The sequence below is a fragment of the Aulonocara stuartgranti genome, assembly GCF_965226115.1.
Source record: "Aulonocara stuartgranti genome assembly, chromosome: 12".
NCBI classification, from domain to species: domain Eukaryota; kingdom Metazoa; phylum Chordata; class Actinopteri; order Cichliformes; family Cichlidae; genus Aulonocara; species Aulonocara stuartgranti.
Genome location: NC_138948.1, coordinates 11066099 through 11093045, shown reverse-complemented (window position 1 = coordinate 11093045; position 26947 = coordinate 11066099). Strand labels below are relative to the sequence as shown.

Here is a 26947-nt window from a genome sequence, read left to right as displayed (position 1 = left end):
TTTGAGGCTACCGTCTGCTTTTACTAATTTTTGTCATTTTTGTGCCATTTGCTTGAGGCCAGAGCGCCTCAGCTGTTTAGCAATTAGAAGTTGGCTGTAACACTGGCTTGCTTTAAAGACAAAGGGGAAAAAAAACATCCATGAAAGCTTCAGATCTCTGCTGCATATTTTCCTGGGTGGGGGGGGGAGGCTAAATGTTTTGTGTCATCACAAAATTCCTTCTAAATATTCTTCCTCCGGGCATCAGAGAACAAACACAAAAGGATTTGAACACACCGGCTCTGTGCAGCCCCATTGAACAACACACAGCCTGTGGAAAAGTAGAAGGCCATGAGCTTCAACAGCGCTAACCTGCCAAAAAACAAGGAAACAAATTTCCTCACAATCAAGTTTCCAGATACCACTCATTGCATTCATCTTCATCAGGTCAGTCCTACACAATGGTTTTCTGGCACGGTGCTGTGCTGCTCTTGAAGCTCGTGGCCAAAGCAGTAGGGAAACAAAATTACAAAGTGTTTTCATCAAAAATTCAAAAATAAAAATGGTAATTTAAAAATCTGATCTACTGGCAACCGACACATCAGTCTATATGTTAGAGGAACCCACCGGGCTGAGAGGAAGTGTGGCACATGGCACCCTGAAATAAGACCATTTCTCAGTATTGCTGCGATTACAGTCTTACAACAACTAATCCCAATTGGCTAGATTTTACCATCAGCCCCACAGAGTGTCCTCCAAAGTGTCCGGAAGCTCATCCCGGTTAAAACTCAGATATGGTAGAAAAATATAGTTCTGATGAAATTTCTCTAGTTATCCTCTTTATTACTGAATTGCACCCATACATGTAGTGTTAATGCATTGTAGTAGCAGTGTAAGGTGACGGGGGTCAGGATCAGCACTACCGCTACAAGAAACAAAATGAAAAACGAGTCACTGCGCACACACTTGCTCTCGCTCTCTTTCTCTCTAGACACTTCTGGTTATTTTTTAAAAATTTTTTTTACTTGCACTTAAAAACTCACGGTTAATAGTTTGTCTTTCATTGGCATCATTAGGCAACAGTTGTTTTTTTGTGGGTTTTTTGTTTTTCAGATAACTCTACAATATGGTTACGATGTAAACACCACAGTACATAATTAGTTTACTTTTTCTGCACAAAGTAAAACACAAAGTTACAAGGCAAGTGGCTACGTAAGCATAGATTTGTTCATGAGAGAGAGAGAAAACAAACAAACAAACAAACAAACAAACAAAACAAGAAATGAGGAAACACACCACAAGAACAAAAACAACTTGCGACACCTGGCATCGAGTTTGTTCAAATTAAAAGAAAAAAAAAAAGACTTTGTTCATCTACAGGTCAGGTGACCGTTTTAAAAAGCTGGTGATGATCAGTTCTACCTCCGAATACAACCTTAAGTCCTAAGACAAAAGTCTTGTGATATTTTTGTGGCATGAGCAGCCTTGAAACCCTCACCGGGCTGTGATTCACACACCTCATGACATGGCGCTTAGACTGAATCAGATGTGATTGAGAGACTAAATGCTTCTCTGCTCCAAACAACACCTGCCCATTTTGAGGAGCTACTCGTGTGGCTTGGATTGAGTCCTCTTCCTTTCGACGTCTGCATAACGCTTTACAATTTAAGTATTCGATATGACAGATCACAAGGCCTTAGCTTTTTGCATGTCTCACTCTGTTAGATTTGAAACCTGGACTCGGATAATCTCGGATAACCGCGGTGCGAGATCTGAGATGATCTGAATATGAAAAAATGTAAAGGTTCATCAGTGGGCAGGGAGCCTTTGATATAAGGAAATGACTCCTGCTTTATCCAAAGTCAAAGGCATATGGATGATGATATGCAAACATTTTTACTAAACTTAATCAGTGCTTTATTTTTTGTACATCTGATCAGTTTTGGCATCTGCTGTACCTCATTTATCTGGCATACAGACATGGTGACAACAACTTACTTTGGCATGGTTCTGCTCTCTAAAGAGCAACCTCACTGTCCCTCGCTATCTGCGTATCTCCTCGAGGAGGGAGCCGTTAACAAAAGAACCTTCTGTCAATACTGTTCAATTCACCCAGGCAATAAAACAGTGAATGCAACGGCAACTCTCACTTCCTCTGCTGTGGATGGGTTTGGTAAAGCAAAACACTTTGTTCTAATCAATATTCTTCTGCCAACTTCAGAAAAACCTGCCAAGTGTTCATCGGTGGGAGTTTCCCATGAGCAGCGGGGGTTGAAACTAACCGTGAATTCTGACATCATTATGAGGTGAAGAGGCCCCCCCCCCCGCCCACCCACTTTTCTGAAACCATTCACACTCACACGCACGCACGCATCCCCAATCCCCCATCCCAGACCCCCACATCCAAACTCTTAAAGGACATTATTTACAGTACAAATTACAGTATAATACATCATTAAAAAATATGAGATCTCTAAAAACATACAGGAGCTCTTGACAAAAACAAAAAATCAACTCTTTAGTAAATTAGGTTCCTATGGTATCATGTGAAAAATAATAATAATAATAATAAAAAAACAAAAGCAGAGTGACAGTCTCACCGCTCCTCTCTGAGGCGTCCGTTCCGTTTGGCCCCAGTTGTACCGGCTAGCATGTTGAAAGTGAGATGACAGATGGGTTTGGTTGACCACGCGCACATCTTTTCTTTTGTTTGAAAGCAAGCCGCAATACAACGAATCACACTCGACCCAATATCACAATATGTACAGTTTAGTTTTGTTTTTTTGTTGTTTTTTTTCACCCCTGGCATTTTGGAACAATGATAACGATAATAAAAAGTAAGCACTTGACCGATTGTGCTGCCTAGAATTTCAGGCAGAAGGATATGGATTTACTGCAGGCGAGTCTGCTGGCTTATGTTAGCAGAATAAACTGCTTTTTGATCATTTTTATTTCTGTATTTTTTATATTTACGTGGTTTTGTTTTTTAAGGAGACTGTCACGTGTTTTGTTAGAAGTTACCAGTAAGTCCCCTGTTATTGTCTTATGTACAGCAGATTGAATGGTACACTAGTTACACTTTTGTTTTTTAATCAATCCCACCAAAAAGAAAGAGAATAAATAAAAACCGATTGGGAACTCAAATGAGTCAAAAAGATCTCTGCACTACGGAGCCAGGCAGCATGTGAACCAACCCTCCTCACATCTACAGTACAACCAAGTCCACCTGTAAACCATCCTCCCTTCTTCCTCGTCACCCTTGTGCATCGACTCTCTTCCTTCTCTTCTATCAGCAACCCACACATTCGAGATATGACATCTACCCAAGTTTCCCCCTCTCTCTCTCTCTCTCTCTCTCCCCGACTCTCTTTTTCCTCCTCTGCTCTCCCTCCCGGCGCTGCGCCCTCAGACGTAGGGCAGGATGCCGTAGACAAACAGGGCCATGACGGCGGCGCTGAACAGGCCGGCCACAGGCACCGTGACAAACCACGCCAGGAAGATGTTCCTGAAGAGGCGCCAGTCCACTGCTTTCTGGGAGCGGATCCAACCCACAGCCACAACTGAGCCCACCTGGAGGCCGCAGCAAGGAGGGAAGAAAGAAAAATAATCAGCAGCAGCACAGAACAAAACGTTCAACGCAGCAAAGCCAAAGTCAGTATAAAGAGCTACAGGTTGTCCACGCTTTTCTCTTGATGGAAGTTTCTCCAAGATTGTTTTGCAGTCAGATTACGTCAGCTATTCTTAAGGCATGTTTTGCAATGCTTAACTCTTCTCTTGTGCAGTAAGTGGTTAATTGTCTAATTAACCCTATTGGACAGAAAAGATAACAGCAACAGCTGATTAATTAAATTGCAGATGGTGATTGGTGGAAATTATGTGTTAGTCTCCTCTAACAGTATCAGTCAGCACTTGAAGAAGTCCTCAAATTCTTCTGCAACAACAATAATAATAAGTTTAATATTAAATATTCTATTTAAGGGCTCCTTTTATGGTTTTCCTAATTTGCTCCCACATAAAACACTGCATGCTTATTTAGAACACGAGCAAAGTTTCAAAAAATGAGGACAGCGTATGTAAAAGTAATCTCTATGAGCTAAAGCTCAGGCTTCAGACTACGTTTTTTTTCTACTCGTCCCGAGATGACATCACCTCGGCATGGATGTCCTTACATGGTCATTTTAAGCACAAACAGAAGCACTAGGTTGAAAACATGGGGCTAAAAAGAATCAAATTCCTGTTTGTGGAAGTCAGGCAAGAAGAAGCCAGTTAGTAGAGTGTGGTCAGCAACTTTTTAGACAGGGGGTGAGCTAACATGCTTCACAGAGGGACAGTATAAGAAAAATATGTACATACATACTCAAGTCCATTTTCGTACTATATGGACTCTTACAAAAAAATACTTTGATACTTTGAATTTAATGTAATTGATATTGAAACTGGTAGTAATTGGTATATTAACTGTATCTAAAACTTCCACCAAAGAGTGCGGCCAGAAAGACACACGAACAAAAGGTGATAACATATCAACAGGTCAGCAGAAAGGCCACGTGCAACCTGCAGCTCTTCAAAATCAGATCAGTTTTCAGTGTCTGCGTTAGTGACTGCAAGCAGATTATAGAGGTTATCACAGCATAAATTAAATTTGGTATCCGTGGAAGCCTGAAATCAGCAGCTCCAGAGTAGCAACAGTCTATTATTTACTTAATATTAGGCTGTAAATATCAAAAAGCACTAAACTAGAGCTAGTTAGCTTTTGCAAATCTGTCTGCAAATTTCAGACTTCCACTTCTTTCTTTTGATAGAAATAACTTCAGAATACAAAAGAGATTGTTTTCTAATCCATGTTCAAAGACTCAAAGCGACACACCTGAGTGTTGGAGTAACGTGCAGTGAGTGGTTTCAGCTCTTAGTGACGCTACAGGTGGGCGGGAGTTAAACCGCGTTTCCCTGCTCTTATATGGCCGCAGCAACATGAGACACCGTCTGTCACACGCTGACTAAATGTGGAAGGTCGGGCCAACAGAGTCCAGCCTGTTCTTTTGGTTTATTAGTCAGTCTTAATAAGACTAAGCTCTACTAGACTCACAAAAATATCTCCCAGAAAAGACATTCAGGTCATGTAGCCTCTCTACTTAAACGCAAGATACTTTAATGTAGCATTTCTTGGATTCTCCTCTTTCCAAAGCAGGGTGTGCATGTGTTGAACAATATTTAACTCAGTGGTCACATTGTTTGTTTGATGGTTTTAGTACCTCAAGCACGGAGCAACAAATTCTGAACTCGGTGTGACCTCAGTGTTCGTATTGCTTTTGAGTTTTTGAAACGAGTCACTGCACATTACCATACCACACTGACCCACACACCCATCCATTCGGTTTAACTTCCACACCCACACACACAAAAGACCTGAAAAGAAAAATTATCACTCATACACAACAGAACTTCACTGAAACCGAATGGATGCCAGTGACACAGATACAGACACACTCTCTCTCACACACGCACGCACGCACGCACGCACGCACGCACGCACGCACGCACGCACACACACACTGAAGATGTTGAGAGATGTTGCTGGCTACTTTCTGAAAACCAAACAATTTAAAATGTCAAAGAGCTGCAAGTCTTGCTAGTGGGTTTTTTTTTTAGTCCAGCATCATCTGTGGACCATCTCCACATTTAAAATAAACAAATAAATAAGAATCACTAAATCATTCAAATCACCACCACGATTATATACCTCTAACCATCAGTAGATTTAGCATTTTAGCAGAGCAGTTGATTATCCAAGGTTTTTAGGAAGGAAACGCGAAGGCATTTGGAGGTGAGAAATGAAGATAAGGTATGGATGGCGATGATATTGATGTTTAGACAAATAGATCACCAGTAACTTAAACCCAGTTTTGAGTCTTGTGCAGTTTCCCTTCAGTGGAGCTAACATTTTTGCATTCCTGTTTTCACTGATTATTGCACGTATGATCTTATATAAGCTAAAAACAAACATTTCGGGTGTTTCATCCAGCTTCAGCTTTACAAGTAGCTAAGAGGCTAACGGCAATAGCTTAATATTTAGTGATATCAATATTATCATCAAACTCTCTACTTGTGTATTTGTTTAGCAAATATTCCTAGTTTTTCATCTATTAAAAAAAACTTTTACTACTAATTTAATAAACAAAAAACAATAAATAAATAAAGATGATATCTATGTATTTGCTGTATGTCTAATAAACATGCACGTAACTGCCTGATAACATTCTTTAATCTTACAAAGCTACCTTTCAGTCAAACTTGGGGTTGTGTTGCTGAAGGAAAACTGCACGAGAAATCAAAACGTCAACTTCGGGAGTTGTGATTGGCTTTGGCGATTGACAGCTACAGGTGAAGCGATGAAGGCGAGCTCCCGGAGGGCTCTCTAGGATGACTTCACTACCAATACCTTGCAGTGGGTGGAGCTTATTGGGATGCCCACATTTGATGCAACAAGCACTGTTAGCGCACTCATTACTTCAATGCAAAATCCGCTGTGAAGATAGATGAGTAGAGAGACAGACAGAGAAAGATGGAGAGGTAAAAAAAAGTGGAAAACAAGTGTGACAGGTGGGTTTCGGGGGGGGGGGGGGGGGGGGGGGGGGTGATAGGTATTTGGGAGGTTGAGGTCTGCTTGCGGACAAGCACGGCAGGGTCGAAAACCCACACACCAAACCATGCCAGTGCTAAGAGGGCAAAATGGAAGAGACTTGGTGGAAATGAAACAGAGAATGAGACACCGTGTTGATGGGGGCGGGCAGGGGAGGACTGGGACTGGTGGGGTCCGTCTCGAATTCCAGCCTCGATCTGCTGTTCCTGAAAAGAACAGGGGAGAGGGGCTGCACACTGCTGCCTGGGGCTGGTTGTAGCGGGCTGGACATGGATTCGTTTTGATCTTCTCATGCACCTCAAAGATTGGTTAGGATTATCAGTTCCTGCGGAGGATAAGTCTCGTTTATGAGAAAATGAGTGGTATTTACATCGTTTTGACAACGATTTCTACTAACGATGCTGTTACTGTGATCACTGTGGGAAACACTTTACCAAACTGGAAATATTAGGGTTCATTTTTCATACTCATGAGGATGGAAATGATAGAAATGGCAAATCGGACCAAAAACAATTGAGCAGAGCTTCTTCTGCTATTTGAAAAGCCGCCTGGAGCGCCCTGTAATAATTAAAGGCAACTCAGACTTACGAGAATTTTTATCGCCTGGATTTCAGTAAATCAGCTAGAGGATAATGTTTAAAGAGATTTTAATGATAAAATTAAAATGTAACTGTAAAACTGGTATTAGGAAATTTAACCGAGTCAGGCTCCCTGCTGATTTCCACAGGAAAATACTTTCTTGCTTTTTTTTCCCCCCCACAACACACCCGACAGTAGGGCCCGTGTTACTGACTTTGTTGGACTAATGATGTCGTGCTCACGGCTTTCGGCCTAGCTTGTACAAGTGATCACAACAGACAGAAAAGAAGGTCAAAACTAATAAATAAGACCCACGTTTTCATAAACTGCAATTATCCTTTTTTTTCTCTGCCACAATAATCTGAGCTTTGATTTCTGTGGAGAAATTTAACTAAGAAGCAGAGCACTTGTAGGGAGGTAGGCATAAAATTATAGTAAACTAAAACAGATTTTAGCTAATTATCTCACGACATGACTAAGCACTAATTATAGCTAAAGCGGTGTGTGTGCGCGATTCTAGCTCAGTCCAGCACGGCGGCCTGGGAGGCAGTGTGAGCTCCCTGTCCCCTGGAAATGCCTGAAAGGGAGTTGAGAGGCCAGCTGGAAGGCCACTCAGTCATACCTTGCAGTGTGTGGTACTGACAGGGATTCCGATATTGGAAGCGAACACGACTGTGACTGCAGAAGCCAGTTCAATAGTGAATCCACTGTGGAAGGAAGGGAAGGGAGAGGAAGGGAAGGGGGGAGGGAGCAAAGAGACATTCTTCATTGTGATGTCTTGGATGATGCTCATGATGGCACGATCTCACTGGCATCCACATATAAAACCATTGCAGAGCATTCAGCAGTTCTTTAAAGTATACCCAACACACATTTGAAAAACAGAAATAACATTAAATATCTGACACACACACACACACACACACACACACACACACACACACACACAGCATTTCTACCAGGTATTACACACTAGTGTGTTATTCATAATGGACACAGTTTCAGTATGTGATATACAAACAGGCCTTTGTGTTGGTGTGTTTCTGTGCTGCCTTGTGCTTACTAGAAGACAGTTTCTCTAAAGCCACCAGCTGCTTTCAGGACACACACAGAGAAGACATTAGACATTAGAATAAACTTCCAAATCATAAAAGAGGGGAAAAAAATTAAACTAAATGCATGAAAATGCAACTTAAAAGGAGAAAAATGTGGCTTTTTTCTTACTAGATGGCAGCCAATAACATTCGTCAGAAACACTGAGCTAAGGTTCCAGATGAAGATACGACTGAAATTTAAATGTCACTGCAGGCGGAGTGTGGAGTGGTCGAGCAGCAGGAGCCAATCTCTAAGACAGCAGAGCACCAGCGATGTCACCTGATTAATTTTGAACCCATTTGTAAATGGCCACTTGGCCCCAACTCATGGCCTACAGAAATTGATAGCCATTAGGCAAATGTTAACTGTATTACTTAGACCTGTGCTTTCCCCCAGCTCATGTCAGAATGTAGGAGTAGAGGGTCTTGCAAGAAAGCTACAGAAAAAACTCACACCATTCGCTCCACCTCTCAACAGCAACAATAAACTATACACAACTGGACAAGTGTGCCATATCGACTCATCACAAAGAGATATGATTGTTTGTGTTTCTCTGAGTTCTGCTGGTTAAGCTTTGCAGAGCCTGGTAGATCTGCAGCAATCTGTCCCTGTGGTGCTTCAACAGCAGAGCTGGGCAGAAGGATGAAAATCCATACTTCAAGTTTCAAAAGTCTTTTTACTGCTGTGATACATTGCACTTTTTAGGTGTTCGCTGCGGCTGCTAAAATATATTCCCGGGCACATAGACCGCAGACACACATATAAACACTTCTGTGTCCTTGCCCCAAACAAACTTCTTTTCAGAGTGATGCATGGAAACAGACACTGGAGGAAATCAAGTCTTTAGAACGGTGAACCAGTGCAAATTTGTCTTTGGGTCCTGGCAAAAAGTCTAAGCTGGTGATGGAAGGAGGGAGATTAAGAGAGAAAGGAGACAGACAAAAAAGAGAGAGCCCAAACAAAAAGAGGAGAAATGAGGGAAGGGAAAATAATGAGATGGCGTGGGCGTGAGCGTGAGAAAGAGACTTTAGGGAAAAGGGGAGAGAGAGAGAGAAAGCTCTTTAGGTGAGACGTAAAAAAAAAAAAAAAAAACAAGATGTAAAGGAATGAAGAAAAAGAAAAAAGCAGGGCGCTGAGAAGAAGAAGAGGGTTAACCACAAAAATAGTGATTTACAGGAGTGGGTAGGAAGGAGAAAGGAGGACGGGGGGGGGGGGGGAAGAAAAGTGCAAGAGTCAGACTGGCGTCCCTCCCTGCGGTTGGAGAAGAGAGGCTACGGTTCCCACTGTGGCCCTCCCTCACCCCTCCTGCTCTACTTCTCTTCACCCAGAATGCCAAACAGCTTCCTGCAACCCTGTGTGATGTTCCTGCCAGGCAACAAAACACAGCCACTCAAACACACACATGCACGCACGCACGCACACACGCAAACCTCAAAACGCCTTGCTGGAACAATTAGACCCTAATGTGCATGCATGCTCGGACACATACAGTACATTCAATGCACAGTGACTTGCAGAGTTCGGTTTCCTCAGCACACAAACAACTCGGTGGTATGCACAGACACACGCGGGCACGCACACACACACACACACACACACACACACACACACACACACACGCGCAAACTCTTCATCTTATGCGTGGGAAGAGAAGAGAGAGAGGAAGGAGGAGACTGAAGTCAAGGACAGAGCAACAGCACGGGTTTGTGGATGTGAGACGTCTACTGCTCAGGTTATCAGACAGCCAGTGTCCTCAGGCTTTGTTTGTTGTGGTCCGAAAGTCTACTTGTTTATTCAGAATTTTTTATGTAATAGGTCAAAAAAATCTGAGAAAAAAAAAAGCGCTACTATTTCACTCCCTAGGCACCACTAAGATACTATTATTAAAGCAGATTTCTGTAAAAAAGTAGTAAGAATTATTTCTAGCAAAGTCTGGGATGATTCCCAAAATCATAAATAGTGTGCTTAATGCTGAGATCAAGATTTATTTATCACCAAATTTTTATTTATACGTTTATAGCAGGAAAAAGTAATAAAAAAAATCCATTCAGTCTTTGTATTTTACCTAATAAACTCAAATGTAATGGATTTGAACACACAGATCTTTTCACTTAAACGATCTGTCTGACCTCTGATGATAAACATGAGTGCACATCAACACCGTGTGTGCAGGTCACTCCCTGGCAGAGAGTGAGGGAAAATCAGAACATTCATTAGTTACACAACAGACAAACTGCTTTATGCATTTTGCTGTCTGCACATAGATTACTAAGTATCTTCTGATTGTTCATTTGCACTTTACTGCCCTTAAGACATTGTGCATAAGCATTCTAATACGGCTGTGGGAAAGTAAGTACTCACCATGGAGGCTGGGAGCCCTCTATGAACTTGTTTGTGTCAGCGTGTTGAGGCTCTATGGAGCGCGTAAAACCAAAGCATGGTGGATAGTTCACCTCTGCAGCACAACTCTCCTTCAAACGCACCCAACCGCATCCACAGACATGCACATGTGCACTCACTCTCCTGTGAGGCGACTTTCTCACCTTGAGGGGGTAATGGGAGTGAGGTCCTTCCCCATGGTCTGGATGACGCGGCGGCCCCATACCCACAGGCCGGCACAGATGCCTATACCACCGTAAAACAGCAGCCAGATAGGAGTGGCAGCATCCTGCATCACACCGCCCTGTTCATAGATCATCCACAGTGCCACCAAAGGCCCAATGGCATTACTACAAACAAGAAAGTAGATAAAAACCTTATTCAGGCATTATATACTCAAGTCCAAAGAGCAGCGTGAAGATGATTTTTTATATTTAGTTGACAGAGAAATGTACTCTGGACCATAAAGGTCGCTATCTGTCATGCAACACGTAGGGGGCAGCACCTGACATCGTTGCCTCCGTGGGCGAAAGAACCGAAGCAGGCGGTGAGGATCTGCAAGAAGTGGAAAAGCAGAAACACCTCAGGTTTGTCCTTCTCCTCCTGATCCTCCAAGTCGTCCGGCCCTGGAGGTGCAGCCCCTTCTTCCTCCACCCCTTCCAGGTCTGTGGCAAGCTTCATCTCCACTCCGCCCTCCTCGGCCTCGATCTCAGCCTCGGCCACGGCGTTACAGTACGATGAGTAGCTGTCGTAGCGTATCCGCTTTTTGGAGTAAGACACGCTGTTGCTCCTGCCGCCTCCCTCACCAACCAGCTTTTCACTGTCCTCGCGTGATTCGGAGCGCATCGGCTGGACGGGCATGCCGCATATTGCCGCTGTGTAGCAGGTGTAGCTGTTGTTGCGGCGCAGCAGGCGGTAATTGTTGTCAGGCGGGCCGGCGTTGGAGCGCTCGTTGTCATCCATGCGGCCCAGGTGGATTTTGTGAAGCAGGTCTTTGTACAGACCCGAGTCTTTGTGCACCGTGTGGTACACCTGGCCATCGCTACGCATGTGGCCATCGAAGCTGAAGCTGCCGTTAGAGATGGGGGATTTGAGGCTGCCGTTCGTCATTGAGTGTGTCCGACCTGGAAGACAGACGATTAATGAAAAGTCTGCGTGGGAGCAGGATATTAATGATGATGACCGACGAGTTTGATCTCCATTAATGGCAAATTTATTTATGCTAATAAGTATTAACGCATAAATAAAGCTATAGTTACTCTCCTCTTATCAAATATTATTATAAATGTCCAGTTGTACCATACACCCTGCCGTTTGGCAGGATAGTGCCTCCATTCGCCAGGTTGGTGAGCTCGCTGCTGGATTCGCGGGTGCCCCGGTCACTGCTGCCGCCTGTGAGCGGCATCACAGCCTCATCTGTGCCCTTCGCCCCTGGTAACTCTTTGAAGACGGGGCTCTCCTCCTCCTCTTCAGGGATCTTATCCAGGCTCTCATCAGAAATCCTCGACAGAGCCTGCTCTTTCTTTAAACGACCTGGAGGAGATCAAGCAGCAGTTGAAAGAGCACCGAGTTAGGACATTTTTGCAGGTTGCTTTAAATCCATCATGAAAGGAAAGCCACAACTGTATTGTGGCAGCCTTTTATTATTAAAGGATTTCAAGGAAACCAATCTGGATGGCAGCCAGTTAAGAAAGCAAAACAATAGTTAGACAAAAAAAGGGAAAGAAAAAAAAAAAGATTAGAATTTATTTGCAACTTTTCACGCTTAAAAAAAGCTGTTGCTTCTGCTTTCAGGTTCGGGAGACAAAACTTCTGACAAGAAACAGATTATCTAAATTATCCCAGTGCCTACCCGACTCTTTGAATACCCCAGTAGAGAAAAAAAACCCAATCAGAGTTATGACCCGTTTTATTTAAGTGGATGCAGTAATATCCAGATTAGCACCAATAATTTTACCTGTAATCCTCGCAGGCATTAGGGGGTTCATGACACGGTCACACAAACCACGAGTCAATGGAAAAAAACATTCATTTTTTTGGCCTAAACATAGATATTATTTTTCATGGCCTATAAATACCACTCAGCTTCTTATTAAATTTTATTTATATTTCTTTATAGTGCAAAGCATTTCTGGCATCGATCAGATTTTTTGGATCAAGTGTTTGAGCTCTTACACAAAGAACCTTTTATTTATCCAGCACAAAGTTAAAATAAACAGAGCTGTGCCTTGTCTTTATCCACCACTGTCTACTTTTTCCAATGTTTTAATTTTCTGTGTCATGAGTTTTACAGCACTGCCTGCTTTGCTGTGGGCTGGTTTTCCCATTAGGGAAACAATTCCCAGCCCTGATCCTGAAAGCTTTCTACACTGCAGGCCACGATCTTAGCCTCTTTCATCTGACCAAGTAGCTCTACGCCCAAAAATCTAAGTGGAGCACTGGAGAGTTCACAGGGATTTTTCTGGTGGCTTTAGTGCCTCTGGCAGAGGCCAACAAGAAAGCACATGCCCTGGCTTCCGTTGTTTGGTGTCAGAGCGTTTTCACATGGCGTGAGAGAGACAGACTGGACACACACACACACTTGTATGGATATCCTTGTGAGGACATTCGTTTACATAAAACCAAATACCTAAACACAACACTTACCCTAACCCTAAACCAAATTTAACAGATACTTACTTGCAATCTTTCTCCTCATCCAGGGACAGACCAATATCCAGACCAGAGCTGCGCAGACCAGCGAGCCAGCTAAAGTGATGAGAAAGATGGCCCACACCGGTAGCATCTCCAACCCGAGCACTGCAGTTAATGAACACACATTAAAAAAAAAAAAAAATACAAAATCATGTACTGGCATCACACATTCAAGAGGAATTTTGAGCAAACTAACAAGCGCTTCCATCCCTGAGGTGATAATTTGATCATACACTGGTGTCAGGTTAAATAATCAGAGATATACTGGGAATAAGCACTTACATGGAGCTCCAGTATACATGATGGAGAATGTGTTGATACCAATGGTGGAGGCGTAGAAGAGGGGCAATGCTCGCAATCCGTTTGGAACAGAGTCATCCTGTGAAGTAAAAAAGGAAATGCAACAATAATGATAATAAATCATAAAACAAAACATGTACAACACAATAACATATTAGCTAAAATGAGAACATCTTCTGGCTAAAAGTTTAGCTCAGGTCAATTTAAAGGTGTGGAGTAATACAATTATTCCATCTTGCACAACCATGGCTTGCTTTTATCAGAAGGTTAATAATTAATATGACTAATGAGGCAGGTGAAATGTAAAATGACACTAAATGGGATGTGGATTTTACAGAAGTAACAAATCTCAACCCTGCAAACACAAAACAGAAAGATCGAATATTCTGATGCAAATAGCCCGCAGACGCAAAAATGAACTCATTCCTAATTTGACCCATCTATGCAGTAACACCGGCCCAAACGGCAAATCTTCCCGTGACTCACTCATATATAATCCTGCAGTCGTGACCCTCGGATGATCTGCAGCACTTCCTAGTCTGCCAGAGCTTTCCCATTACATAACAAATACGTGGGTGTTGCCATATCAAATGGGTTTTTATCTGTGCTCAAGTTCTTTCAGACAAGTTGGGCGTACACGTGCAAGTCTGTCTCCGATTTCTTATATTAAAATGACCAGATTGGCAGGTAAGTGTGAGTGCGGAGAGTGCAACGGCTGCAAATGCAAGGGCAGTGTCACAAAACTGAACACAGCATTAGTTGAAAGTGATGTGCGCCTACCTTGTTGAGGATGAAGTGTCTGATGAGCATAAAGAGAAGTCCAGACATGAGTCCAGAGAGCAAGGGGGAGATGAACCAAGACGCCACTGAAGAAGAATTGAAAAATGTTAATGAGGAAACGACAGGAGAGCCTTGCCAACTCTCTACAACTAGAAATTTTGTGTTTTAATAGTTTTTTGTGTTTTTAGCCATCAGTTCTCTTCCTAAAATGAATTCCAAGTCATTTCATTTATGCGTTATGTATTTAAGTATGAGAATAAATCCCAATAACCAGTTTTATGGTGACGTGAGAGTTTATTATTCTTTAAAGTATGCATTATTATTGGATGCCGTATGATGTATGACAGAGGCTCTTAACAAGGAAGAAATAGGTTTATCTGTCTAAACTAAACTCAATAAAGTACTGGGTATAAAGTGAGTCATGTACTTGGAAACACAATCTGAAGATTGTTGTTTACTAAAAACCTAGAAACCTTTCTAAAAATCAAACTCCACTGGGCATATCTCAGAGTGGTTTCTATTCCATCAGGTTTCACTGGAAAATGGGGCAGTTATTATAGGCACACACACACACACACACACACACACACACACAACTCTGATACAATCTTCTGCCATTACCAATCTTGACAAGCTGCATCCACTGTACTCCCTTTGTGCCGATGGCTACCATAGAGAAGCCGATGGTGGCGCCAACGATGCAGTGAGTCCCAGAGATGGGGAGCTTGAGGAAGGAGGCGATTAGCTGCCAGACGGCTGACCCTGTGACCAAAACAGAGACAAAAATCTAACGTTTAGCTTGGTTTATTTATTTGTCCGCCTCCATGCACAAAAACAATCTCTTGGGAAAATTAGCAGTTAATTCCCATCTGCAGTTTGTGTGACATCATGTAACATCTTAAATGAGGGCCTGAGAGTGCCATTTGAAATTCCAAATGACTGCCTTAAGTTTGCAGTGTTTATAGAAGCTGAGACAAAAGTATAATCTGAAAACTACACTAGGCTTTGTTTATCCCTCCTTTAACAAAGACTGCTATTCAAAAATTGCTCAATGATGTGAGTAATTGCAGTGTTTTTGACATAGAAGATTATATATATTTAAAAAGAGGAATATTTTAAGATCCAGTCGTGAGAAAAAGTTTCGAAATAATCACTCAAATATGTCTTCTAAATCACTACATTCATTAGAGACAAATATTTTAACTAAACCAATAACACAGACAAAGTTCAACACAGAGAGTAGTTTCATGGCCCAAGCTGGAAAATCGAAAAGAACATCTGAGACTAAGACTTTAAAAAGCTCATTAAAATCAGGAAAAACTGGAAGTGTGGGTTTAGAGAGGTACCTCTCTCTATAAATAAAGTCATAAAATGTGTGTAGTGAAAGAGCACCCTGTCAAATCACTGAGGAAACAGTGAATTTGAAAATTACAAGATAACTTTAGGGGCAGCGGATCATGACCTGCAGCTCTGGAGATTTTGGGTGATGTAAGCAGACAATGACCCAAAGCGCACACAGTGAAACAATAACAACAGAGCTGCTGAAAAAAGAAAATTTGTTGCGGAGGCTAAGCCAGAGCCTTAACCTTAATCTAATTGAGATGCTGTGGCATGACCTGAAGGGGGCTGAGGACAGGAATTAAGAGGGGCCGAAACAGTTTTACAGCAGAGGTATTCTATGAGGGATGACACAACCTGCCTCCAAAGAGCCAATCAACAGCTGAACCAGGAAACTGCACTGACTCATGCACACAGCTGAGGTTCACAACAGTTTCAGCCGAGTGGCGCTAGGGAATGTGTATGTGTAGAAAAATGTGTACCATTTCTCTCGGCTTACATTTCCATAAATTGAGTTAGCATGGTGTCTGTTCAGTGCTCCGGTAAGTAGAGCTAGAAACACTCATCGAGTTAGCTGTTAAGTACTGTTTTGGGTGTACATAGTACACTTATAACCTGCAGGGGGGGGGAGGCAACCTTTTAAAAGCTTATTTTGGCTGGAGATTTTATACATGCGGTTGTTTTCATTATCCTAGAGAAGCAGATAATAGGACAAATCATTGTCAGCCCTAAATTAGACTTTAAACTCCAGCAAAACACCAAAGCCTCCAGTACACAAGAAGCACTGGAGGAAGTTTTAACAATAGGTTAAAACTTCTTTAATTATGCATGAACAATATGCCAGTTAAAACGTTTCTCCAACAGTGACCTGTGGCAGCCAGCCACACCTGAATTTTCATCTCCTTGGGAATCCCCTGTGCATAATGCTGCCCTTTTTAAATCAACGTTTGCCAGCAGTCTGTCATCAAAATGGTATTGTCCTAATGGGAGACCCATTGTTTTCTGCTTTTACTGAAATGGTGGTGTGCGAGTCTCCAGTTGATACTCAACAATTTCTCTTTATGTTTCACTTCAGGAGTTTTGTTTTCCTGCGGCTCTTAGGAAATACTTACAATGCTGCAAGGTTAGCTAACATTTGCAAAGCCCCAATAAAGTTTGATCTGAAAATACATAAAAAAAAAACAAAAAAAACCCACTTCGTGCAGTGCCTTTCATGTACAGTAAGAAAGTGAGTGAGGTGCACTGCTTAATAACAGTAATTATGATACATACATGAGGATTGGTGCATGTCACAAGTACCAGCTGAGCCCAGGATAATATATATAACATTATTGTTAATAGGGCTGAACGATATATCGCATTTGCGATAATATCGCGACATGATCAAGTGCAATTTTCTAACCGCAAAGGCTGCGATTATACTCTGGACATGTCCAAATTCATGGGCTGCATCCTCCTGAGGCCACATTTGTAGACCGATTACGTCACAGCGACGTGCCGAAGGCTGTCCAAATTACTACCATATCCCAGAATTCATAGCGCGGCCCAGCCAAACTCCAGTTTCCAGCAATGGCGGCCGCTACTAAGTTTTAAAATTACTCATACTAATCTTTCTGGGTCACAAAATAAACTTTTAACATATTTTCAGGCGAGAAAGTAGTTGTGTAAACATCAAATATCTGCTCGGTTTATCAAGATATCCCATATTTGCAAAAGTGCTTCGACGTTTTCAGAGGCGTCTGCTACCCACCAGCTCGACAGCTAGCCGGGAGCTCGAGGGTTACTGATGCGGCCGAGAACGGCACAACTCCCGGCAGATCATTTTCAGATCACCGCGGAGTTTCGCTGCTCGGGTTAAACGTAATATATAAGTCACTTAGACAACCTAAAAATGTTATTGTTGGGCTTTTTTCAGTGTTTTGTTTGTTCGTGAGTAAATCGGTTTGGCTGAGATTAAAGTTATTAGATTAGATAAAATAAAACTTTATTAATCCCCCGGGTGGGTTCCTCCTTGGTTTTCACACAGCTGACTAAACGTCAAACAGAAAACTTATTAAACAGAAGTATGAGACAGTCGAGAATTTACGCCAGTGTCTGGTTATATTTTAGATAGCAAGAAGCAGACGGCCGAGTTTATTAAACTCCACCGAGACAGCGGTGACGCTAATCAGAACTAGACCGTCCAATTTCACGCCTTTAAATTTTAAAGGCGTGTTTGTGTGTGTGTTTATACAATTGCTATTATGTTTGCACTTTATGTGTAATGTTACTGACTGCAGAGATCAGTAAGATGTGTGTATTTTTTATTTATTAGTTTTATTTATTTAATATTATTTTTAATTGAATGACTGTCTAGTAGTTCACAGATGTCGAAAAACTGAGTGTGGTAAAGCCACTGATTTTTTTTATGTATATTTCTGCAATCTGCACATTGTACTGACTTTCATTTTAATGTTTACACCAGGGTTCCTTGTCAGCACTTTATGCTCAGATGTTTGTAAGCTAAAAATAAACTATTGTGGATGTTCAAATATACTGTTGTGATTGAAGAAGTTAAATAAAAATGTCAGTCATCAATTCATGCATCACCTCATGTCATCATAACAGAGGTCTGTCTTCCAGGAAAGAACAGTTTAAAATTAATGTAATATAGTATTGGCCATACTATATGATGTATTGCTTGTCTTTGTTTAATAATACAGAAGACAAAGACCTTAAAAAATAATCGCATATCGCATCGCAATCGCAATATTGGGGCAAAAAAAAAATCGCAATTAGATTATTTTCCATAATCGTTCAGCCCTAATTGTTAAATTCAAATTCATTTCTAAGCCTTTTATAAAGGTCTATGTCTGCATTAAGCTATGGATTTAGCAGATTTCGGGAGGATTAGCAGGGCCTAATTTGTGACATGGTAAATATTGAACAATACATATCAAAGTAGTTTATATGAGGTAATAAATAAGACATTGTTGAAGTTTTAAAAAATTGTCTTTTGGGCTGTTGGAAAGTAATTTTTTAATTTTTCTCTTATTTTACAACTTTACAGGTGATGGGGACAAAAAAAAAAACTGAAGCATTTCCTCTTTAATATATACCATATATTACTGCAATGTGCAAATCTTTTAGGCATGTGAGAAAGATTTCTAATGTAAAGAGTTTTTATTTATTATTTTACTAGGAAAAAGCATGTGTTGTTGTAATCCTAGACGGACAGGATGATGTTGACATCAGGAAAACTGCTGTAGGAATACTTGATCGTGTGGCCGAATGGCTGAAAATAGATCTTTGGCTCTGTGTGACCCTTTGCTGGATAAGGATCGAAACTTGTAGTAGTAACACTGGAGTGATGGGGGGAGGGGGGCACCTTTGGTAACACATTTTTCATCTATGGAGTGGAAGTCGCAGGAGTTTCTCTTGGCTGCAACTAGCATCACAACTAATATTAGCAAATGAATCAACTTTTAAAGAGTCAAAAAATTTCAGGAAAAAAAAAATCGCCGAGGCAACAAAGTCAAATGTCTCTCTTCCATCGCGGCTCATTCAAAAGCCTTTTAACAGTCTTAGAAGACAGAAAAGAAAAATACACTTAAGCATCTCTAATAAAAAGCATTTACAGACTGTTTTCAGAGCTACTGACAACTATTATTCTTATTTCCAGTCTCATGGTTGTTTCCTGTTTGTTAACAGTTGTTTAGCAGCTATAACATCAAAAAGTCAAGCATGTTCTCCACTAATCGTGTTTGTTACAAGTTTTGATGAAGTCTGATGTGATTTGTAAAGGATAAAATAAAATAATGAATCCTAAATTTCATCAACATCCAAGTTTTTTTTGCACATTCAAGTTACTTCAAACTTCATTCAGACATGCGACAGGTTGCAAATTTAAAAAAAACAAAAAAACAATCACTGGGTCTATTTAGTAGAAGTGCTGTTGTGGCTTTTACATCAAATTGACTCTGGTGCTTATTCCAGCATGGCCTAAAACTGTCCATCAGATAAACATAAGGATTTGCATGTCTAAAATGAGGCTTAAGACATTAGCGGCAACTGCGTCACTCAGTGGATGTAAGAGCAAATTCAACTTACCAACCATGGCGCTGACCTCGCCTGCCATGAGCACGGGCACCGTATCATTGTAGAGGCTGACATCTATGATGCCCTTCCGAATCGTCTCTCCCACTTTGGCCCCGAGCAACATTGAACCCAGCGTCTCGAAGATGGATGCCAGGATGCAGGCCTGCTTCAGAGTGACCACGCCGGATCCCACTGCTGTGCCAAATGAATTGGCCACATCATTAGCTCCGACTGAAAATGCCAGGACGAAGGCAATGATGAAGCCAATAACCACCATCCACAGATACGACTCCAGATCCATCTTGATATGATTTCAGGTGAGAAAAATATGCAAAGAAACAAAAATCCTGCTTAAAATATCTACAAAAAAAGACGAAGAAGAAAAAAAAGATGAAGTGCTCTGTGCGTTTTTAGCGGAGGACTTGGTAAGCCCACACCTTCTCTTCGTCCCCTGGTTATAAAGAGTCTGAGGGGAGAAGCACAGCCGCTAACTAAGCGTTTGGAGCTCAGTCCAAAGATTGGAGGTTAGTGATGGTGGGAGCAGAGAGCATTCCATAGCTTAGTGTGAGACAGTCGGTCTGCACGTTCTTTCACCTGCCGGAGAAAAGAGAGAGAGGAGAGACAGAAACAGATTAGTGTCATAAGCTATGATTACTCTTTTTCAACACCTCCTGACAACACCTCCCCGTGACTTCCTCAGAAAACCAAAAACAAAGAAGTCTGGGTGGGACTAGGAGAGAGGGGAGGGGAGACACACATAAATAAAAGATTCGGGATAGATGATGATGAAGCAGAACTGGCTTTGATGAAACAATGATAGCACTCCAGTGCACTCCAGTGAGAAAAGCTGAGGACATCTCAGATATCTACAATAGGAAATCACAGTCTGCACTTCAAAGGAATCAAATCAGATCGTGCAGAGGGTTTGCTGTCAGCACTGACACTATAAAAAGATCACCGTTTCCAGAATGAGACATGAGCAATGCTCCGAACATTAGAAAGGCTAGTATCATTTTATCCCCGCGCACCAGGGCAGCTGACAACCTTTGCCACACATTCAGACAATCTCAGATAGGAGTTTATAATTTACTTAGTTTTAATGTTCAACCACACAAAAAAAGAAAAATCACACCATCTGTTATTATTTTAATCCGACCCAGTGATGCCAACAGTGATAACAGAGAATTTTTAAGTATTCTATGAAATGTTAAAACAGAAATGTTAGTCATAAAGTTGCTTCAGTGGCAGCCCCGTAGATGTTTTCTTGCCAGATTTACATTATAGCTGGTTTCCAATCTGTGCTCCTTTAGCCTCAGCGTCACTATAATTGTGCTTGCCGGGCGACACTGAAAGGTACACGAGTTTTGTAACCAGCTTTGGAGTACAAGTTCAAACAGAACCAAATGCTCTGGTGCAGTGCAAAAAAGAAAAACGTGGTGCGTTTAAGTTAAGACTGCAATGCAGCAACAGCATCTGCGCTGATGTTCTACTGCTGCTCGAGGTGGGATACATTTCTTGAGGGGACTTACAAGACTCTTCGTTTCTGATGTGAATAACTATAAAATAAAACTATTAAGCCCCTATTTCCTAATTTCTCTCTAAATTTAAAAAGTATTGTTCTGGGGGGGGGGGGGGGTTTCACAGTTAACCTCAAACAGTCTGGAATGGTTTCATTTTTTCTCTCTTCTGTTTTTTTTTTTGCTGTATTTCAATAATTGGATTCGTTACACTACTAAAGTCATTTAAAAATAATTTTTGTTTGTGGATGATCAGGTGCTGAAGAAGGGGCGATCGTGGCTCAAGAGTTGGGAGTTCGCCTTGTAATCGGAAGGTTGCCGGTTCGAGCCCCGGCTTGCACAGTCTCGGTCATTGTGTCCTTGGGCAAGACACTTCACCTGTTGCCTACTGGTGGTGGTCAGAGGGCCCGGTGGCGCCAGTGTCCGGCAGCCTCGCCTCTGTCAGTGCGCCCCAGGGTGGCTGTGGCTACAATGTAGCTTGCCATCACCAGTGTGTGAATGGGTGGATGACAGGTTGTGTAAAGCGCTTTGGGGTCCTTAGGGACTAGAAAAGCGCTATACAAATACAGGCCATTTACCATGTTTACCTGTTTAAAAGCCGATCGCATCCACTAAAACCTCACCACTGTTCCCCAAGGCTTACACACAACACAACAACAACAGTGACATGCTTTAAAATCAGATGATGAGGCCACCTACTACGAAGCCTCCAGTGGTCTTTAAGAGGCCTCTATGCCGCAAATGACTTTGCTTGGGTTTTTAAGTTTGTATCTTCATGGGGACCAATGACAGCCTACTTCCTTCTATGGTTAAACCAGTGGGAAGGGGGGGGGGTTCTTTTATGGGGAAGCATTAAATGTAAACAGCTCTTGGCATAAACCGACTGCATTCTCCTCGCGTGGGGGGCAAGCAGCTCCTTTCTAAATAGCCTGTGGCCAGTTATGGCTCCCTCCTCCCGACCGAGAACTCCATCTGGAACAGTCGGTGTCACGCACTCTTAGCCTTTATCCTTTGCAGAACCACAACAAACACATAAAAACATGATAATTTGTCTTTTGATCAAGACCTCCTGGAATAGGGATCCATTAGTGACACTAAAAATGATTACGTTGCTGCTGATTTGAAAAATAAGTGGACGCATTTCTTGGTTTTCTCACAGTAAAATCACAGAAGTGAAGGTGAGGAGAGCTCAGACGCTGCCAAATCTCAAACAGAATGAGTAAACAATGACTTGATGATGTACTGACCCCCGAGGTGAAATCCTCTCCAGTGAGAGAAACACATCTGAGCACAAGTTCAGTGCCTCTTGGCCAAATTTTTATGTATTATTGTAGGATCTACCTTACAATATAAAGTGCCTTGAAGTGACTGTTGTTGTGATTTGGCGCTGTATAAATAAAACTGAATTGAATGAATTAAAAAGTTAAAGAAACCAAGCTCGTGAACTTGTGTCCATCGCCATAACGAATGAAAATTAATGATGAACGATAAAAAAGACAATATAAGGCGGGGCATGATTTTATCTCTGATTACTTAATTGCTTCCCGACTCATATCTGCTGCTTGTAATTATGTCAATTCATAATAAAAGGCAGTTTAATAAAGGCCGCACCAATATGAAAAGCTACCCTAAACTGATTTCTCACCGAATCTTTATTGAATAAGTTAAAGAATCCATGTGTGGCGGCTTGTTTCATGCCATTGAGTAGCGCTCTCTAAAAATGTTTTCTGCAGTCAATGTATTGACTCTGGCAAAGTCTGAAGGACTAACAAGAGACTGTGTAAATGTTTATTCCGGGGAGCACTGCTGCCACAAGACGACCACATCACACACCACAGTCAAACACGAGCGTCCAGCAACACACAGAACCAGGCAATGCTCAGAAGAGATGTGCAGCCAAACACATCTGCAGCAAAAGCAGACTGAACGTCCTGTGCCTTAGGGTGACATGGAAGAAAGATAAGAAAGTGATTTGAGCGCGGGTGTGATCTCTAGGTCAGCTGGTCATAATTTTATTGAGTACGTTCTAAAAAAAGAAACTCAACATGACCGATCCTTAGACTGAAGTTCACTCACAGCCACTCCTAGCTGTGTATATAAAATCTAAAAACAACGACACTTTGTGATGTCCGTGACAACGCCTGCTAAAAATGACCGAAGTACAGCGCATTTCCAGAACAAACACCTGCCTGCTGCTCTCCATGTCTGATTTCTCACTGGTGACATCTGACGGCAGCGAAATCTGCACTGAACTTTGAGAACATCTGAGACGCGGGACAGGAACGATCACGCTTTTTCACAGATGACCCCACGTCCTTGAACACAACTCAATAATCCTACCACGACCTGGAGTATGCACTGATTTGGATCCAGCCATTTAGCAAAGAGATTCAGTTTCATATTCATGTGTGTGATTCAAGCTAAATGGACTGTCTGGCTACATGACCTTCAGAATGAATCTTTACAGTTTTTGCCTGAAAGCAAAATAAGAACCGTTGCATGGTGTGTCATATAACCTATTATCTTTCCATTTTATTGCCATTTACCAAGAGCGGCCCTTCTGTAATTCACTTGTAACAATCAATGAATAATTCATGTAAAAGATGCGCTCAGTGTTAGCAGAATAAAATAGAAGCAAGGACGGAGCAGAACCACAATGCAAATTGATGCACTGCAAATGTAATTGCAATTGCTTTTTGCTACCTGGATAAGAATGAACTCCGTGATGTTTCTATTTTGCAGGTCGTTGGGATGCAGGGAAGTAATCAGGTGATGAAACAGTAGCATACAAAATTTAATTTGAAAATTGGCAGCAGAGAGAGGAAATCACGTAACTGTTCAAACAACTTAGAAGAAATGTTTGAGATAAGGTGCACACAGGAAGGAGTCTGACCCGCTTTGTTAAGGAAACTAATGCATAGGTGCCATTTCGGTAAAAACACTGAGTCGGTTAAAAAAAAAACAACAAAAACTTGGAAGTCCAGCTCATATTTATATGATGTGATTTTATCTGCCGAAATGAAGCATCCCGTTTCCAACACAGCTCAGGTGAATCATTTACAACCTTTAAAAACTGTGCCGCTGCCACTCTCCAAGGTGCTGATCCTGAGACCACCAGGGATGACTGAGGTGACTTTGATAGACTTTTTAAGAGCAAGAGCAATATTCAGGTCACGATTAATGTGCCTGAGAAATGCTGGAATTATAAGGGAAAATTCTGGATACAGTGGCCCTGAATAGTTTCAGATGAGTATGAAGAGTCGATTAACAGGCACCATTTCCACAAAGGATGTTGTATCATATTAGGGCTGTTCGATATAACGATATATATCCGATGACGATATAAAACAGTCTATCGTTTCATTTTACGCTATCGTTTGTTTCGTGGTGTCGCAAAATAAACTGTTTACGGCAATATTTTTTCATGGTTTTGATGGTCACTGTAGTGGCTATATTAATTTCTTAAAGTTCTCTCTTTCTCTTATATTTTATTTGACAAGCCCTGTTTTTATGGTTGTGATTAGCAACAACTACGGTAACAGCATCGCGTGTCTGCTTGTTTATGTTCCACATAAACCTTTCACAATAAAGCTCAAGATCCTGTTGAGACTTTTCAAAATAAACTGAATCACGTGAAAGAGCAGATTATTTACGGATGAGAAGTAAAAAAGAGCCGCCAGGTGCTAAAAAAGAAACCTTAGACTCAAACGTTAGAACAGGCTTTTCCCCGCAGCACGCCGTGTAATAAATACGCAAAGAAAACGGCGGCCTTTACAACTTATGTCTAAAAGTGTATCGTTTCATGCATCGGTTAAAACACTCGACTGCAGCTACATGACGCGCAGCTGGAAACACTTCCCGCAAGTCGAGCTGCCCGAGATTCACAGAATTTACAGAAAATGTTACATTTTTGTGATTTATATCGTTATCGGACGATAGAATTCTTATATCGGGATATGAGATTTTGGTCATATCGCACAGCCCTATATCATATGTATAATACCTTCATTTTGTTTGTTTTGTCTGTTGAAATTTTATAATTTTTTGCATCAAAATGTTTCCAGTTGGTACATGGCCATACTTAAGCCTAGTTTATGGTCACCCACACTCACATTTACCTAAGGGCAATTTAGAATTACCAATTAACCTAACTCCACTAACTAAAGCCAGAGAACCCACACAAACACAGAAAAACTCCCCACACAAAGACCCTGCCCTGATGGTGGAAATGAACTGAACAGTTAGCTACAGTGCTAACCCCTGCAACACTTTCATACGCTTGAAGAATAAATGAAACTGAAATAACAAGGACATTGGTACATTTGGAGACACTGCCTTAATTTTCAAAAATACATCACAAACTAATAAGAGCTCAGATATTTTTCTGGATCCAGGGTCAGTCCAAGGAGATGAACCGGCAGCTCCTCCTGAACATGGAAAATTGGAAATTAATAGAATTTTTAAATATCAAGGTAAAATGTTCTTTAAAAAAATAAACCCCACACTCCACATCTTATTATAAACACCACCAGTTCTGCATTTCAATCGTCTGTTTAACCTTTATTTCCACAATCTGCTTGTAAATTGTGGGCCTTCCTTGTTTGTCCGCTAACAGTTTGAGGTTTTATCTTTGAGCGACTGTGTAATTGTTCCCAAAGAGCAAACCACGGCCTTGCACAGCAACGGTGCGCCAAGAGTACCTAAGAAAGCAACCCTAAATAAAAACACTGGAAAGTGACTCCGTAAAGCAACCTGCTCTTGAGGATTATTTCTGGCAGACTCATTTTCTTCCTGTGGATGTGGGTTGCCAAACAGTATCCATAATGAGAGCACTGACACAGACACACATGCACAAACTCAGAAATGACACAACATGGGCAAACAAGGCTAAAGTGGGTCTTCGTGTTGTCTGTGCAGAAGAAATTAAGCAAAGTAGAAACATTTAAACCTGAAAATGTTTTTTTCTGGAATGTTTTTTTTAAACCAGTCCAGCAATTACAGAGCAGCAGCATCATTCTTGGGGAGGCTAGATGCCAATTCACTCTCGCTTCGCTCCACTTCTTGGCCTCTATCAATTCTTGACACCTAATCTTACATTTGCAGGTGTACAGTGGGTTTCTATTCAATAGCTGCCATCTGTAGCCGAAACTGTACTCCTTCACACATCTGATACATTCTTATAAACATATGGATGATAGCTGTTTAATAAAATATTGATTTTTAGACTTTTTATTAACCTGTAACACTACTAGAGCGTTTCACCTGTTACAGCATCGGCCCCTAGCCGCACGTGTTGTGTGCCATGGACTGTAACACGAAGCCTCTGTGCAAACTACTTCCAGTGATTAGTTTAACTGTTTGTTATCACTGCTGAACAGTGATCATTAATCCGCCGGAGATGCCAATGCACCACAGCCACAGCTGGTGCAAAACACTGTGTCACGAGCTACAGTCTGCATTGACACGCGGCTCCTCTATCCTCACACTGATTCAGCCCCCTCCCCTTCCTCTCATCCTGTCTAGGCACATGCTGAAAGAAACAGAACTAGAACATACATCTAGTGTCAAG

The 26947-nt window shown here is 41.7% G+C and overlaps 1 protein-coding gene across 5 annotated transcripts in view; it reads right to left on the bottom strand.

Moving 5' to 3' along the window:
- Positions 1 to 3268: 3268 nt before the first annotated feature.
- Positions 3269 to 26947, bottom strand: part of slc20a2 (solute carrier family 20 member 2) — a 45493-nt gene continuing 21814 nt past the window's right edge. For 3 of the 5 annotated variants that reach the window (XM_082554783.1, XM_082554784.1, XM_082554785.1), the window contains exons 2-11: positions 19874 to 20455; positions 15068 to 15208; positions 14447 to 14532; positions 13649 to 13745; positions 13352 to 13471; positions 11972 to 12205; positions 11178 to 11796; positions 10837 to 11022; positions 7821 to 7905; positions 3269 to 3549 (exon numbers count right to left, since the gene is read on the bottom strand). In XM_082554783.1, coding sequence (XP_082410909.1) covers positions 3385 to 3549; positions 7821 to 7905; positions 10837 to 11022; positions 11178 to 11796; positions 11972 to 12205; positions 13352 to 13471; positions 13649 to 13745; positions 14447 to 14532; positions 15068 to 15208; positions 19874 to 20162 — 2022 coding nt within the window. In that variant the 5' untranslated portion in view covers positions 20163 to 20455 and the 3' untranslated portion in view covers positions 3269 to 3384. Of the gene's footprint in view, positions 3550 to 6418; positions 6504 to 7820; positions 7906 to 10836; positions 11023 to 11177; positions 11797 to 11971; positions 12206 to 13351; positions 13472 to 13648; positions 13746 to 14446; positions 14533 to 15067; positions 15209 to 19873; positions 20456 to 26947 lie in introns of all 5 variants that reach the window. The other 2 variants (XR_014280131.1, XM_082554786.1) reach the window with 2 other exon arrangements.